Source organism: Cavenderia fasciculata (assembly GCF_000203815.1).
Source record: "Cavenderia fasciculata unplaced genomic scaffold Scf_ET2XIPL01COFD4-5, whole genome shotgun sequence".
NCBI lineage: Eukaryota > Evosea > Eumycetozoa > Acytosteliales > Cavenderiaceae > Cavenderia > Cavenderia fasciculata.
The window spans coordinates 3,233,562-3,250,384 of NW_004457695.1; the positions used below are offsets into that span (position 1 = coordinate 3,233,562).

The 16,823-nt window shown below is 32.0% G+C and overlaps 4 protein-coding genes across 4 annotated transcripts; 2 read left to right on the top strand and 2 right to left on the bottom strand.

Moving 5' to 3' along the window:
• Positions 1-125: 125 nt before the first annotated feature.
• DFA_08853 (uncharacterized protein) lies at positions 126-2,863 on the bottom strand (the record flags this gene model as incomplete). Its single annotated transcript, XM_004356283.1, has 3 exons — positions 126-359; positions 449-2,500; positions 2,570-2,863. 3 exons carry the CDS (start codon positions 2,861-2,863, stop codon positions 126-128), a joined length of 2,580 nt encoding a protein of 859 aa, XP_004356336.1.
• Positions 2,864-3,795: 932 nt separating this feature from the next.
• On the bottom strand, positions 3,796-4,476 carry DFA_08854 (uncharacterized protein; the record flags this gene model as incomplete). The annotated part of the gene is made up of 3 exons (XM_004356284.1): positions 3,796-3,944; positions 4,050-4,344; positions 4,408-4,476. The coding sequence occupies 3 exons, from the start codon at positions 4,474-4,476 to the stop codon at positions 3,796-3,798; spliced, it is 513 nt and encodes a 170-aa protein (XP_004356337.1).
• Positions 4,477-4,857: 381 nt separating this feature from the next.
• Positions 4,858-8,676, top strand: DFA_08855 (uncharacterized protein; the record flags this gene model as incomplete). The annotated part of the gene is made up of 11 exons (XM_004356285.1): positions 4,858-5,056; positions 5,152-5,446; positions 5,536-6,276; positions 6,348-6,747; positions 6,809-6,970; positions 7,049-7,322; positions 7,411-7,878; positions 7,957-8,191; positions 8,409-8,429; positions 8,562-8,599; positions 8,657-8,676. The coding sequence occupies 11 exons, from the start codon at positions 4,858-4,860 to the stop codon at positions 8,674-8,676; spliced, it is 2,853 nt and encodes a 950-aa protein (XP_004356338.1).
• Positions 8,677-9,383: 707 nt separating this feature from the next.
• On the top strand, positions 9,384-16,774 carry lvsD (BEACH domain-containing protein; the record flags this gene model as incomplete). The annotated part of the gene is made up of 11 exons (XM_004356286.1): positions 9,384-10,052; positions 10,120-10,209; positions 10,277-10,698; positions 10,778-10,891; positions 10,953-11,422; positions 11,502-11,626; positions 11,682-12,008; positions 12,084-13,039; positions 13,119-15,403; positions 15,481-16,519; positions 16,693-16,774. The coding sequence occupies 11 exons, from the start codon at positions 9,384-9,386 to the stop codon at positions 16,772-16,774; spliced, it is 6,579 nt and encodes a 2,192-aa protein (XP_004356339.1).
• Between the last annotated feature and the right edge of the window lie 49 nt (positions 16,775-16,823).

Here is a 16,823-nt window from a genome sequence, read left to right on the forward strand (position 1 = left end):
TTTTACATTTTTAATGTTACTTTTTTGTTTTTGATTGATTGGGAAAAATCTTCTTGTGGGTAAATATGGTTGTTATAATTATTGTTATTAATTGATTAATTGATTATTTGTTTGGTTTGTTGTTATTATTTTTGTTTTACAAATAAAGTAAAGATATCAGATGTGATTTCTCCGTTGAAAAATACATTGACCAAAGGATTATTGTAAAAAATACCAGGATGATCTTTTAAAAGTTGTTGAAGGTATTTACATAGTTCAACCTCTCTACTTTTAATGATTTCATCTGATGATAATAATTTCTTTGGTGGTAATCTATTATCTCTATGTTGTGCCTTTGTTATAATCTTTAAACTTTGTAACTAAATTAAATAAATAATAATAATAATAATTTAAATGTTAGTTTAAATAATAATTAAATCATTAATTTGATATATTGTATATTATTTACCTTTTGATCCAATAAAAAGAAATTTGTATATCTTCTATAAAGAGTCCATTGAGAATAATTGGTAGAAACATCTAATTGATATTCAACATGTTCACCTGATTTTAAGTGACCTACAATTTGAACCTTTAAATCCCATGATGCTCCAGATTTGGCAGAAGATTTCCAAAGTGGATTTGGATTAATAATAGATTTTGTGTTTGGATTGATTATTGATAATCTATGTGCCCATTGTTGTTGTGGTGGTGGTTGCATTTGTCCACTACTTGTCTTGATTTTTAATTCTACATTCTGATTATTATTATTCTGATTATTATTATTATTATGTTCTCTTGAAATTTGTTGTTGTTGTTGTGGTTGATCTGGTTGAACTGTTGTTGTTGCTATATTTGTAGTTGTAGTTGTTGAAATTAATTGTTGTTGTTGTTGTTGTTGTTGTTTTTGATAATTTAATTGATTTTGATGATGTTCTTGAATTTGTTTTGATATTTGTTGTTGGTATTGTTGTTGATTGATTCTTGGTGGTGATGGTGTTGTCAACAAGATAAACTCTTTGTCAATGACAGAGTTGGGACGTGATATTTCTACATTTTGTTGGAGAAGTGATTCAACAATGGAAATCTCCTCATCGTATGATGATGATGAGGAATAGGATATTGATTTGATTGGTCTTTTGGTGGTAGTGGATATTGATACAGAGGTGGATGTAGTAGTGGGTACAGAAGAGTTTGTTGTAGTTGATGGATGACCAACATAATTAAACCCAGAAGAATATAAACTTGAACTGGCAGAATTGGAAGAAGATGAAGCAGCATCGTCACCAGAAGAAGCAAGAGATGAAGATAAGGATGAGGTTGTTGTTGGATGATTATCCTCAGTTGGACTGGTACCAGTACGTGTATTACTACTATCGGTACTCATGGTCAGCTGAGATGCCAAATTCTCATTACTTTTGTATTGTACCACTTCGACAATCTCTGATATCGTCTCTTCATCATTCAAATGTCGATGTACAACTTCATTTGATCCATACTCATGTCCATGATAATATTTCTCCTCACTATCATCCTCATCTTCACTATCATCATCATCATCTTGGTCATCTTCACTATTGTCATTATATTCTTCATCGTCGGAAGTATTATAATCAGCTAAATTGACGGATCTTGAAATAGTGCGTTTAAGTTTTCTCGATGGTGATGCCAATCCACTGCTACCTGTCATTGCTGACCGTGTTGATGCCGATGTTGATGTTATTACATTATTGTTGTTGTTGTTGTTGTGGTTGTTGTTACTGTCATCAGTACTACCTGCACTATTACTACTCGAACTACTGAATCTATTACTATTAGTGCTGGTACGTGGTTTATGACTTAGGAACTTGTCAGACATGGGAGAGAATCCATTTAAATCTTCTTGGTAGGATAGTCTCATACCCGAGGACAAGAGTGCAATCACCTCGTCACGATCACCTTGACAGAACTCGATGCAATCCAATACAACGTCAACTTCGAGATGTGAAAATCGTTCAATGAGGAATGACGCATCTTCATCCCAATCACGTGGTGGTCGTGGTGTGATGGTTGGTGTTGGAATGCCTGCTTGAGCAGGTGCAGATTGGTTAAAGTTTCGGTGGTGAACTGGGTTGGGAGAATCCTGACTGAATCCAGCTGGCAGTTTCAAGAGCGGTAAAGAAATGGCTTGTTTAGGAATCTTACTATTTGAATACATTCCAAATAAATTTAACCACATTTGCCAATCTTGTGGATCATTTGCTTTAAATATTTTACTTATATACATATTATTTACATTATTATTATTATTATTACTATTATTATTATTTACATGGTCACCATCAAATGATGAAGATGGGTTGGTGGTACTATCATTTATATTTGGTGGTGTTGTTGATGATGTTGATATGGTTGAAGAATCAAGAAATGAATCTGATAATAATGATAATTTAAAACATAATGGTTCAACTGGATGAAGTTGGTCAACTATACACCCTAAAATAGACATGTATCCTTCCAATTGATTTGTAGTAGTAGTATTCTAAATTTAATTAAAAATAATCACAATTGTTAATAGTTATTTTTGTATATTATAGCTAAGTATACATACATCAACACTTGAGTAATATAGTAATGGACCATTTTGGAATATTTTCTTTTCAACAAAAGATCTTTCACTTTTAAAGATTTCTTCGATTTGAATACCTGTACTATTCTTTAATCGGTTGGTAGATGTTGTTAATGTTGGTGTAGTAGTAATAGTTGTTGTTGTTGTTGTTTTGGATGTAGTAGGAATTTCAAATAATAATACTCCAATGTAAACAAGTTTTTCAGTATCCATGATGGTGGTACAAGAAGAAGACTTGTTATGTGAATGTTGATGATGTTGTTGTTGTTGCAACATAAATAAATAAATAATGTTTGTTTGATTGATTGATTGATTGATTAATAAATAATATACAAATAGATATTAAATAAATGATGCATGAATCATGTGATATGTGATTGATTGATTGATTGGATGGATGGATAGATGGATTGTTATATATTAAAAGATTGATCGATTTCTCTCTCTCTTTGTTGATTGTGATTGTGTGCAATGAAGAATTGATTGATTGATTGATTGGCTGTGTGATATTTGCAAGGAAGGGTACTAATTTTTACTACGAATTTCGGATAATTTGGATTATATTAAAAAGGTTGTTAAAAATTGCAATGATTGTTGTTTTCTTTTCTTTTTTTTTTTGTATGTTATTTTTGTATCACTCTATCTATCTATCTGTATCTTTATCTGTATCAATCTATCTATCTATCAATCTAGTCACTTGTACAGTGATGGTGATGGTGATGATGATTTGGTTTGTTTCTTTTAAAATAATTATCAAAGATGTGCGAGAATGTAAAGAGGGACAGCCCCAATTTGTTCGATGTGTGGAGAAAGAGGAGAGTTAGCCAAGACGCGTGTGTCACCTCAATTTTCAAGGCTGGATTGGTAGCCCATTGTTGGGGTGGGGGGTAAGGAAAAAGACAAAACAAAAACTCGCGATGACCAAAAAATCAAGAACCTTAAAAATCCACAACAACAACCAAAAAAACAAATTAATTTGTTTTACGATCGAGCCCAGATCTCAAGTGTGATCAAATTTTCCTTAACAGGGAATCACAAAACAACAAAAAGCCAAGAGACAACAAGATAATTTGTTTTTAAAAGAGAACGATTGAGGGGAACATGTCTTCCTCATCACGCATAAGATACATCAAGCAAAGAGCAATGGCTGGGTTATAACGAGGTGTGTTTTCACCATCGCCTTTTCATTTGATCTTTGCTGGCCTTTTTCAAAGATCCTTTGTCAACAAAAACTCTACGACCAACGAAAATTTATCTCGAGGAATATCTCCTGGAGAAAAGCCACAAAGCATTGTCGGTATGGAGGTCAATGGGTTTTCATGATCGGTTTTTCGTTGAATAATGAATAATCTGTAATCTGCAAACGACAATCACACGAGCGCAGAGATTATTGTAGAATTCTGATTTATTTATTGTGGCTTTACTTCTCGCATTAACTGGGAGGACCAAGGACAATAGAAACATCCTGGAAGAAAAGCACCCCCGACTTGATCTAAATGTTCTTCGACATATTGAAGAGTACTGTCACAAACTCCGATGGACATATCGAAAAAGGTGATAGTATCAGGGTCAAGATGAAAAGAGTAGTATGGATTATAATCTTTTTGTGTCTTTTTGATTCTTCCCATTACATGGATTGGTTGTTCATTTCGGTTATCTTTTAATAGTTTTCTGGTATGTTCAATCTTTTCTACTTCTGATAATTTAAAAATAAAGTCATGTTTTGATCCATGTGTTCTAAATGCAAAGTAGGCATCCTAAAGAAAAAATAAAGAAAATATTAATATTATAATAATTATCAAAAAATAATAGAGGCATACTTCTGCTTGAATAAAAGATAATCCAAGAAATACGAGAATGGTTAAAATAATAATAATTATTTGTTTCATTTTTTATTTTATTAAATGATGTTTATGACAATGGATTGATGAATTTATAGGTTATATCCATGTTTGTTTGTGGTGTAAATATCCATCCTACACTTTCCTTATTTAATGGTCAAGTGGGCTGTGTGTTGATGGGAAAAGGGAGGAATGGTATGAATATTAATCTAAATTGGGATGATATCATTCTAATGCTACAACAGAATACACACTTGATTCATTCAACGGACATATAATCCATCATATGTATAAATTATATTCAAGTTGGAAATTTAAAACAATTAATTTAATTTTTAAAGAGACATTGTGAAGTTCATGCATGACCTTTTAAATGAGAATGGTGGTTTGATCAATCATTCAATTATTCAATCATTCAGATGAGAAGAGATGAATCTTCATATAAAGTCATTAGTAGTAGTATTATTGCTGTTGACGGTGGTTGCTATCGTCAGTGTATTATCATCACCAACAGCAAATGAAGAAAGAGCTGTACACTATGAGGAAAGACATGATCATGGCGACGAAGATAACATCGTAGAAGATAAAAGATTTCATCATCAAGATAGAAACAACAATAATAATAATGGTAATAACATAGATAGAGTAGAATAGATCTAGAGATAACAACAAATAATGATGATCAAATTGATTTAACGTACATTTCAATATATTATATTATAGGTGACAATGATCAAGAAAAAGAGGATCGTCTCTATTCGAAATGGTTAAATTCAGAGACTATAAGTCACTTTATTGGTATGACTACAACCAAGGAATTGATCATTGATATACCTGTCAACTTTATCTTTATTGGTTTTAGTGGAGAGGGTAATCTTGGTTTTGACCTCGCATCTGATACATTGACTGAATGGTTTGAACATTTGGAACATTCATTACCTCACATTATCGTCCCTTTTGGTGAGGATTACACTACAAATGAACGTTATGAAACTCCTAAAACTCATATTCAATATAGGTACAAAAAGAATAGAAAAGAAAAGAAAAGATGATCAATATTATTTGTATTTATTAATACTTTATACTTTATTTATTATTTTATTTTAGATTTAATATTCATGTGAGTAAAGTGAATCAACTTGTAAATACTTTAATTGAAGATGCAATCTATTGGAATATGAGACCAGAGGAGGCAGAGTATCAAGACCGATTCTATACTAATCCCAACCTTGTCACTTCACTCTTGTCGTCGTTGTCAATGCATCTTGGACTTGGTGAAAAGTCTTATACATTGTATATTTTAAATCCAAACAATCCATTACCAGAGTACGCACTCTATGGTTATCGAACGGGATTTGCAAATGAAGAGTTGGAGGAACTTTATCGAGCTGGTCAGACAGGTCCCAAGATTGTACACGATGTCTATGGTAACAATGGTTATCAATTTGCTTTTGAACGTATCGACAAGAACGAAGAACCAGGTGAGATTGTAAAGATCAACACTACATCGACAACTGGAACGACGACGGCTACGGGATCGAAAACATCAAGTATATGGTATAGAGATGTTGGTCTACAATCCAAAGAATGGGCTGAACAAATATCAAGTAAATTTAATCGATATAGAAACAAATCAGATAGTCTCTCTGCACCTCTGTACAACTTTGATTGTGAGGATCATGAATCTGACCAACAATGTAAAGAAAGATTAAGGAAAAAGACACCAATCAACAATGCCAAAGTATTACTTCAAGATGGTAGTCCAGAGGAAAAGTATTATGTAATCAATTCACAACAATATCATCTAAGTGAAAATTGTTTAGTAGATTCTTGGATTTCAGAAAAAAGGTAAAAAAACAAAAACAAAACAATAATATAATGTAATGTTTATTTATCTTTTCTTTTCATTTTAATTTTAGATTTACATTTATAGATTTAACAGCAGGACCATTTGAATGGGGACCAGCAATTGGTGGAACAGGATTAAAATCAAATATATCTTTACCAAAGATTCCAAAGATTAATTTGTCGACCGATTTTAAGAGACAACAAAAAGAACAATCGATCACACTCGAAGATGTGACACAAAAGATTGCATCAGAGTTGACTTTGATCGATACTCTACTCGAAATCAATTGTATGAATGGATTGCACGACGAACAAGATCCAAATACAATGACTGACGATCAAGAGTTTTCTTGTCAAAATCTACTCAAATCAAAATATGAATTAAATCAAATATTACAAGAAAAGAAAACTGATGATATCGATTCCTTATTAGATAAAATTGATGAAGTTGATTTCTTATTAGGAAATTATGTATGTAATATAAAAAAAAAAAAGAATTATTATAGTTGTAACTTACTTTCTTTTTATTTAGTATGAATACTTTGAAGATAATGAACAAAACAAATTCAAAGCACATCTTTCATCAGTTTTATCAGATAGTATTAGATATTTAATAGCTCAACCTCAACCTTTATTTTCAGTTAAATATTCAAATAGAGTTAATTTCCATGTTTTAATTATTAGTGATCATAAGGTATGAAGTAAAAGTAAAGTAAAATATTTAAATATTCATAAGTTTAACCAATTTTTTTCTTTTTTATTTTTTTTTTAGAATTATAATCCAAGAGATTCATTTAATTTTAATTATGATTTATTTAAAGAAGAGATTAGTAAATTAAAGACAACTTCACAAGAGTTTAGTTTTACAATTAGTACCATTTCAATGGAAGAAGAACCATCTTTGGCATTGGCATATCAAAGTTCACTTCGAACTGTACTTTTACCATCGATTACCGATGATGGTAAATTTGAAACTAAATTACATTATTATATTGATTCAAAGGAAATTAAATATCAATTAAATAGATTGGATCCTGATAAACATGGTAATTTTTCAAAAAAAAAAAACAAACAAACAAACAATATAATAATTAATTATTAATTTTCTTTTCTTTTATTTATGTATTTTTTTAGATTCAGAAGGAATAATGGAATCAAAACATATACCAATATTTATATTCTCATTGGATTCTAAACATCCAGTATTTATTGATAAGAATCTACAAGCAAAGACATTAAATAATATGGTGATCGGAGTACAAACCAATATTGTTGGTTATGAAAGCTCGACATTTTCATGTAATGGCAAAAAGACTAAACTCTATTTGAATAACCCATTGACACCCATCTTGGCTGCCACAGCTACTGCGTTGGGTGGACTTGTACCACAATACATATCATACAGTCAAGCTCAACAAACCACCATACAAAATTGGCAATGGGCAGTTGGAAACTCACCATTTTCAAAAACCTTTACCTATCCATTCTCTCACTTTTCACAATACCAAAAGGATTCTATTCATCGTAATTATATAATGTCTTCATTGGAACGTTCAATTACAAAAACAAATTATGCAATTTCATTATTAAATATTAAACCTTGTAAGATAATAGAAAATAGAAAATAGAAAATAGAAAATAATAATAATTATTGTACTAATAATATTCTATTCCTTTTAGCAATTAAAAGTTATTCATTATTTATTGAACAATATCCATATATTGAATTATTGGCACAATTTATGGAAATTAAAAATCAATGGAGAGAATCATTAAAATCAATCGAAGAATTTAATTATTCAAAAGGAATTAAATTTGCAATCGATGCTGAAAAGAATAGTCATTTGTTATTACAAAAAGTAGAATTAATTGAAACAAGTATTAATATATCAATGTGTAAACCAAAGGCTAGTATGTTTGATGTTTTTGGAACATCTTCATCGAGATCATTGTCATTGCCAGGGATTGTTTTCACACTTTGTTTGAATACCATCTTTATTATGATCTTGGTACTATTACATAAAAAGAAATCAAAACTCAAAATTAATTAATAAATATTTTTAAAGTTACTCTAAATAAATAAATAATGTAAAGAAAGAATGATGATGATGATAATATTTTATTTTAATTAGCAAGGGAGGGGGATTCCTTTGGTGAGCATGGACTGTGTTCAGAAGACTTTGGCGGCCGGCAAAGGACCCTGAAACTATGGGAGAGGAAGTGAGACAATGTGAGTGTGGGTACCCACATTCTCTTCCATAGTTACAAGGTCTTTGATTTAATAGTGAGAAATCAGAATCATCATTCTTTGATGGTGAAACTTGTGTGGAAATTGATTTCTCCTTTCCTTTTGATTTTTTTACAATCTTTTCCTTTTTAGGTGATTTTTATACTAAATAAAAGCAAAGAATGAAAAAGCAATAAATCAAATTGAAGAGTGATATATAACTGATGGTATAATATATAATATCTGTCTATCTGTCTATCTCTTGTTGTGAACATATAAAAAAATACCATACTGAGATTACTAATCATGATGAGAGATCTAATGTGTTGGTGATGCAAACACGACGAAAATCTAGAAGTAAACAGGTAGATGGTGGATGGTAGAACTAGTAGAGGAGTAGGTGTATTCGTGTCCTAAGAGGAAATGAAATATGAAATATATAACTAGTTAATCATTTTCGATCCAAGAATGCATTAATTATTGTTAAAATGATGATTTGATTTGATGACAATAAAAATAATGCTCGCCATTTGCTGCTTTGCATGTTATCAAATTTTCATGAACATCAAAAAAGGAAAATTAAATCAAATTAAATATTTATTGGTTTCCCCTTATTTCGTTGTCTCTCTCTGAAAATACAGTGGATTCTGTCCAATTTTAACCAGATATACTTTTTACATATATATATTTACCCAGGCAGTGAATCAATGAATATATTATAATTTACAACTATTATTCATTCAATTCCAATACTTATCATCACATCGAGACAACGACAGACAGAACACACTCTTCTTTTTTTTCAACCTATTATTATTATATTTACTTTACTCTCATTTTTGTAGTACTAAAAGAATAAGTACTTGTCTTGAAGAAGAGAATGAATAATAATAATAGTAGTAGTAATAATTCAGTATTATCATCATCTACATCATCGTTATCATCATCGATGAGTGGAGCTTCAAAGATGGAATCTGAAAAGGAATACGTAGATGAATTATTTAATCGATTGTTTGGTATTGATATCTCTACTACAGATCAGCAACAACAACAACAACAACAACAACAACAACAACAACTTAATACAAGTAATAATACAACAAAACATTTTAAAGATTTATCACCATTATCTGATATTATATCATTTCTAAAGAATCCATCTACATCCTCTTCGATCAAGATCAACATACTTGAAGAATTGTCTGCAATGCTCAGTCAATCATCACACAATTGTATTAAACTGTTGGTGTCTTCGGGTGATAGCCTGAGAACATCAACTTCATCGACAGGTAGCAGTGGTAGTAATAACAATGGAATATCGACATCATCATCTTCAATACCATTACAACGATCAACTACTATTTGCATACACAAGAATGTCATTTTATTGGATGAAATCATTCAACTCTTACCTAAACTAGACAACAAACAAGTATTAAGTGCATTGTCACTTGTTGATGTACTAGGTAGTCATCATATATCTGTATTACAACTTAAAATATTATTATCTTATTTGGATTTATCAAACCCAATTAATCTTTTATCAAATGTAATATATTAGAATTGATTGACTATTATTTTATAATTTATAATACTTACTTTTTTTCTATCTCTAGAATGGATTGATACCATTGGTTAAATGCTTAGATTCAATGGCATTAAATAAAGGTCCATCATCTATATTTAATTTTGAAGGTTTAGGTTCTGTAAGTAATAATCAAAAGTCTAAGAAATCTAAACATATAATATATTAATTAATACTTGTTCATTTAGGGATTAATTATTGATTCAATAGATAAATTACCAAATTTGGGATATTGTATTACAATGTGGATTAATATTAAAACCTATACGAATCAATTTAAAAATGGGGAACCTTATGAACCAAGAATCATATCGATGCTATCAGAGAATGGCAGTGGAGTGGAAGCATACTTTACAAACAATAGAGGACGTCTGACAATATGTGTCAACTCGAAATTTAAAACACAAGTACAACATGAATTCCCAACCAACAAATGGTTTCATCTTGTCATTCAACAAGCACCTTCTAAATGGATATTTAAACAAAGTTCTTTATTGTCAGTCTATATAGACGGTAAAATTATACACAGCGAAGAAATTAAATATCCTTCAACATCAAAAATTTTAAATAGATGTTCAATTGGTACAATTTATTCAAATATTAATAATTGGTAAATATATATATAAAAATATAACTATAATAATAATAATAATTACAAAGTATTAATCAATTTATTTGATTTATTTTAGTTTACAATGTCAAATTGGATCAATATCATTAATATCATCAAGTTTAACTGATAAACAAGTATTGAAATTATATAAAATTGGATCAAATACAACTTTATCACCTCAATATCAAAAGTATGTTATATTTGATTCATTTTATTGATATTCATTAACCAACTACTTTCTTTTTTTTTAGTAATGTTGCAATGAGTAGTAAATTTCCAAAATTAATATTTTCATATTCACCAAAATCATTCCATGGAGGGATATGTCACGATATTGGACACCAAAAGGATTCAGATACGGTGATCAATGCACATGCGACAGGCAATCTAACGATTTTATCAACTTTTTCACTCAAGGATTCAATGTATAGTTTGGGAGGACCTCAAACATTATTCTATCTACTCTATCAATTACTCGATCCTTCTCTTGGTAGTTCAATCAACACCAGTTCGAGTTACCCTACAATATCATCCATCTTGACACTCATTGCACATATCCTTACCAATCATACAATGATTCAAGATGAAATGGTAAAATGTAATGGCTTTCAAGTATTGGGTCTACTATTGGAAAAGATTATTAAATCAAACAAATCAATTGATATTGGTGAAGATTTAATCCTATCTTTAAATGAATTATTAAATTCTTGTTCAAAAAATGGTAAATAAGAAAAAAAAAAGAAAGAAAAGAAAAAAAAAGAATGATATATTAATATTTATTTATTATTTGTTTTTTTTAGAAATATTATTATTATCAATTTATAATAATATTATATTTAATTTTTATATTTGGATAAATACAAGTAAACAAATTCAAATATCACTTTTAAAATTAGCATTAGATAAAACTATAAATTATTCATTGGTAAGCAAAGGAAACATTTAAAATGATACAATGATATTAATCAGTTACTATATAGTATTTTAGAAAAAATATAACAGTTAGATTTTTATTAGATTCAATTAAATTCTTTTATACACAAAATGATAGAAGACCACCAAGCTCACCTGCAACACCACCAAAAATTGCAATATCATCCTCATCAAATGACTCGTTATCAAATAGTTTAAATAATCTCAGTGAATTATTCCTCAACCAATCTCTATCCCTTACACCATCACAACAACAACAACAACAACAATTACATCAATCTCATTTATCACCAAATGATATTAAAGAGATTCTATCTTATATGTTTACATTGATTGAAATGATAATAATTACCAATTCAAATGATAAAGATGAAGTATGTATAATATTTAATTAATAATTAATATAAATATCACCTATTTTTAATTAATTTATATTTATTAATTTTTAGATACCAGAAATACAAGATTTAATTGATTTTTTACAAGATTCATCATGTGATAATATAGTAATGATTGAAACATTGGGAATCATATTAAAATTTATGCATAGTGGTACAAAAGGATTTATGACAAGTTTTGAAAACTGTGGAGATTTAAAGTTATTCTTTGGTTTGTTGAAACGTGACAATGAATACATTCAAGTGTTGACCATCAAAATCATTGGAAAGTATATAAAGTCGGGTGGCAATGCAAATCGATCAAAGGCAAAACTTTCAGTTGAAGATGTCATGTCACTTGTCACTGAATCATTACTCGAAGTTGGACATATGACTGATCTAATCTATCGAGCACTGTCAGAGGTTTCAATTGACCGAATTGCACCTTCTCTTGCCGAAACACCAAACAGTCCACTATTGGATTTGATCGATGACTTTGAAAGACAAACCGATATTGTAAATATTCATGCCATCCTCTCGATTTGTACACTTACTGCTACTCGAGCATTACCATCGTTGCAACAAAAAATCCTCAATGAAATATTCCTATCACTCAAACATCTGCCCAACTTTAGAACAAAGATATTGGAACAAGAGAGATGGCAGAGTTGGTTCCTAAGAATATGGCCTGACCCTCCCTCTACACCCTCTTCACCGGCTTGGTCACCTCCCCTTTCATCTACCCCATTCCTTTTATCTTCATCAAACTCTTCAGCATTTCTTGAAAGTGTCAATAACATTAATAATGCAACCAATATTAGAGTATATCAATCTGGTATAAAGGAGATCCTTACCGGTATATTCAAAATACTACTCTATGAATGTGTATCTAAAAAGGATGGATGGAGAATTGTTGAAGAAACAATTGCATGGATTTATTTTGTTCTTCCCAATGGCACCCCTCTTGAAAGAAGAATATTCTATGAATCTTTAGTTAAACTTGAAATTGATATTAAACAACCACCATTGTATGTAAACCAGATAAAAAAAAATATTAATAATATAATTATTATTTACTTATTTAATTGTTTATTTTTATTTTTTTAGAAATTTATTAATTGTAAAGAATTATGTAAATTTAATATCAATTATCGAGGATTTTATATTTTCACAAACAATGAATATATTGACACATAGAAATACTCAATCACAATGGGAAGATTTTGGATTGGTTGCAAAGTTGTTGGATATATTTGATATTACTCAATCGATCAATCAGAGCTCTCCACTGATCACTTCGGCATCACAGACACAAGAGTTACCAATCATAGATGTTGGCGGAAACATTGGTGGAGGGGGAGGTGGAGGAGGTGATAGTAAAGATCCATCCAAACCAAAGTCATCAATTAATACAATACTTAGAATGGTCATGTGTGTGTTTCAAGAGGCCGAGAGTTGCTTCTTTGGTGATAAAAAGGAGGATGATGAACCCGACCTCGAGGAATTATCGACTGTCAAGACATGGGGTATGCCAGTGATCACCGAAGAGATGGACCAAATCATTGCCAAGAATTCAACACGTATTCAGATTATATTGGCCAGTGAAAAGGACCAAAAGGAACAGGTCAAGCATGTAATGTGGGTCATCTCCAACTTGATCAATATCATCAGACGTTATAGAAGTAGTAGTGCCAATGAGATATTGCAAAAGACACAGTCTGCGATGGTGTCGCTTCTCAAGACACTGCTCAAGACCTACGGCGACTTGGTCGACAACTATCTGCAACCACCTGCGTCTGGCCTGTCGGGTATCCTCTCGCCCAAGCCGACGACCAGTGCTGCAGCCTCTCCCAACATATTCCAGGTACACATGATCACCTCGTTGAATGAGAGTAATGCCGACGGCAACCATCCCGAGTTTCTAAAGTACTTTAGAGAACGACTGCTCTACAAGTTGCCGCTACTCGATCGTCTGCACGAAATCAAAGATCAACATGAAAATGCCAATCTCTTACCCGCTTTTGCCATGTCGCGCAAACACAAGATTGTCGAGGTGTTTAAACAACAACAAGCCAAAGAGAATGAATCGCTGGCATCAAAGTTGCAAAAGATTAATACCAAGTGTTTCTCCATCTCTCAGAAAAAAGAGATGAATGAGTTGCAACGAAGAACTGCCTTTGAAACACTCATCGTCGAGCACCGTAGAACAACTGAAAAGTTTTTCAATCGAGTGTTAAAGAGTCTTACAACTGATCGCACACCATTTGGATACAGAGAGACAGTACTCCCTAAAAAACTGTATAAACTACACAACCATCAGAATGACCTACGCCAATTCTTGGTCATGAAACGTGACTATAATGGATCGGATCACCAAGGTGCAGCGATTAGTTTGACAACAACCAACCACCAACAATTGTATCAACAACAACAACAACAACAAAAACAGGAAAAGGAAAAAGAAGAGATACTAAAGAAACTAATCACCAAACAGAAAAAGAAATTGGAAGAAGAATCTACACTTGAAGATGATGGTGGCGGACTAGTTGGATTTGAAATTGATAATCTTGGTGAAAATGAAACATCAATCATACTTGATCAAGCTCATGAACAAGATTGGTGTCTTGTTACTGATGGTCAATCAAGTAATACTACTACCACTACTTCTATAGGAGGAGGTAGTGGTTCAATGACGACTACTACAACTACAACTTCAACTACTCCAATACATAGCAATTGTACAATTAATAATATGAAGAATCATCCAGATAGCTATGTTGTCGGAGGTGTTGGAGGTGGTGGATTTAACAATTCAACACAATCAGTGGTTTACAATACAATTGGAGAATTGATCAAACCATTGATGATTGTTAGATGTCAAGTGATACTATTCCCTAATAGAACATTGGTATTCTCACCGGTTGGAATGAAACAAGAGGATGAGAGTATCCCAAGAAACCATCTACGTGATCAAGTATTTGATATTAGAAAATTGACTGGCATTCATTTTAGAAGATATCTCTTGCTTCCAACTGCACTGGAATTATTTTTCAATGATAAAACTCAATCGGTGTTTATCAACTTTCCATCGTCACAAGTGGTTGCGCAACTCATCAAAGCCATCACACCAATCATTGTCGATTCAGGTGTCCTATTTAAATCCTCTTCCAGTCATCCTTCTTTTCTATTTGACCGTGCGTCACCACAAGAAATGGTACTAAAGTATCTATCCCCAACACAACGATGGAAAAAGAGAGAAATTTCAAACTTTGAATATTTAATGACACTCAACACTATTGCCGGTAGATCCTATAATGATTTAAATCAATATCCTGTATTCCCTTGGATTTTATCAGATTATCAATCAGATGTAATTGATTTAAATGATCCAAGTATGAAATGAAAAAACAAACAAAGTATTATTATTTTAATCTACTAAGTTAACTTTTTATTTTATTTTATTTTTAAGGTATATATAGAGATTTATCAAAACCAATTGGAGCATTAAATTCAAATAGATTAGAATTATTTGTTGAAAGATATGCACAATGTCCAAAGGAGATACCTGCTTTTATGTATGGAACTCATTATTCGTCGAGTGGCAGTGTTATGTTCTTTTTGATGAGAAGTGAACCGTTTACATCACACTTTATCAAGTTACAGGGTGGACATTTTGATCATGCCGATCGTATGTTTGACAGTATGGCCGATTGCTGGCGCAATTGTCTCAACAGCTCATCCGATGTCAAAGAGTTGACACCCGAGTTTTTCTATAGCCCCGATTTCCTCGTCAACAACAATCAAGTGTATTTTGGAGTAAAGCAGAATGGAAAACCACTCGACGACGTGGTTTTACCGCCATGGGCACACGGACAGCCACACAACTTTATCGCCATGAACCGTATGGCGTTGGAGAGCGAGCATGTGTCTGCTTCGATACATCATTGGGTCGATTTGATATTTGGATACAAACAAAAGGGAAAAGAAGCGGTCAAGGCAAACAATGTGTTTTATCATTTGACGTACGAGGGAAGTGTGGATATTGGTGCAATGCAAGACACTATTTTGAGGGAGGCTACACGTGTACAAATCAACAATTTTGGTGTCACACCGAGTCAGATATTCCACCAACCACATCCACCTCGCGACCCTCCCAAACATCCACGTGACAAACGTATTATCCAACTCAGACGTCTCAAACCCCTTCAAATGGTTTCTGTGCCATTTGTCCCAATTAAATTGTTTTTGTTCCAAAATATCAACTCGTCATCATCGTCTGGTGCGACGGTCAATGTCATTGGCGCACGAAACAATGATCAAGCGGACCGAATCCTAATCATTGGCAGTAACAATGAAATACAGTATCTTCGATACGAATACGACAAGGAAAAAGAAAAGGAAAAGGAAAGAGAAAAAGAAAGACAAGAAAAGGAAAAGGAAAAACAAGACAAGTCGATGATTATGAATCAACAACAACAACAACAACAACAACTACAAAAACAACAAGGGTATTTGTCGGGTGCAAGTACTCCACAACAAAAGTCGTCGTCTACCTATGGGTCAGGTGCCAACACACCACAGTTGATGCATCAGATGACTTCGGGTACCAATACCCCGCCTCTTCCAATCCCACTATGCTCGGTTTCTCAATTAATGGGTCCCAGCCCATTGTACTTTACAGCTTCACTGCGCACGAGAATATGTCAGCCATTCTGCACGATCCCGTCGAACCAACGGGTGATACTGGCAGCTGGCAAGTTTGAATATACCCTTCACGTCATTTACAATGACAGCAAGATTGTAACTGGCAAT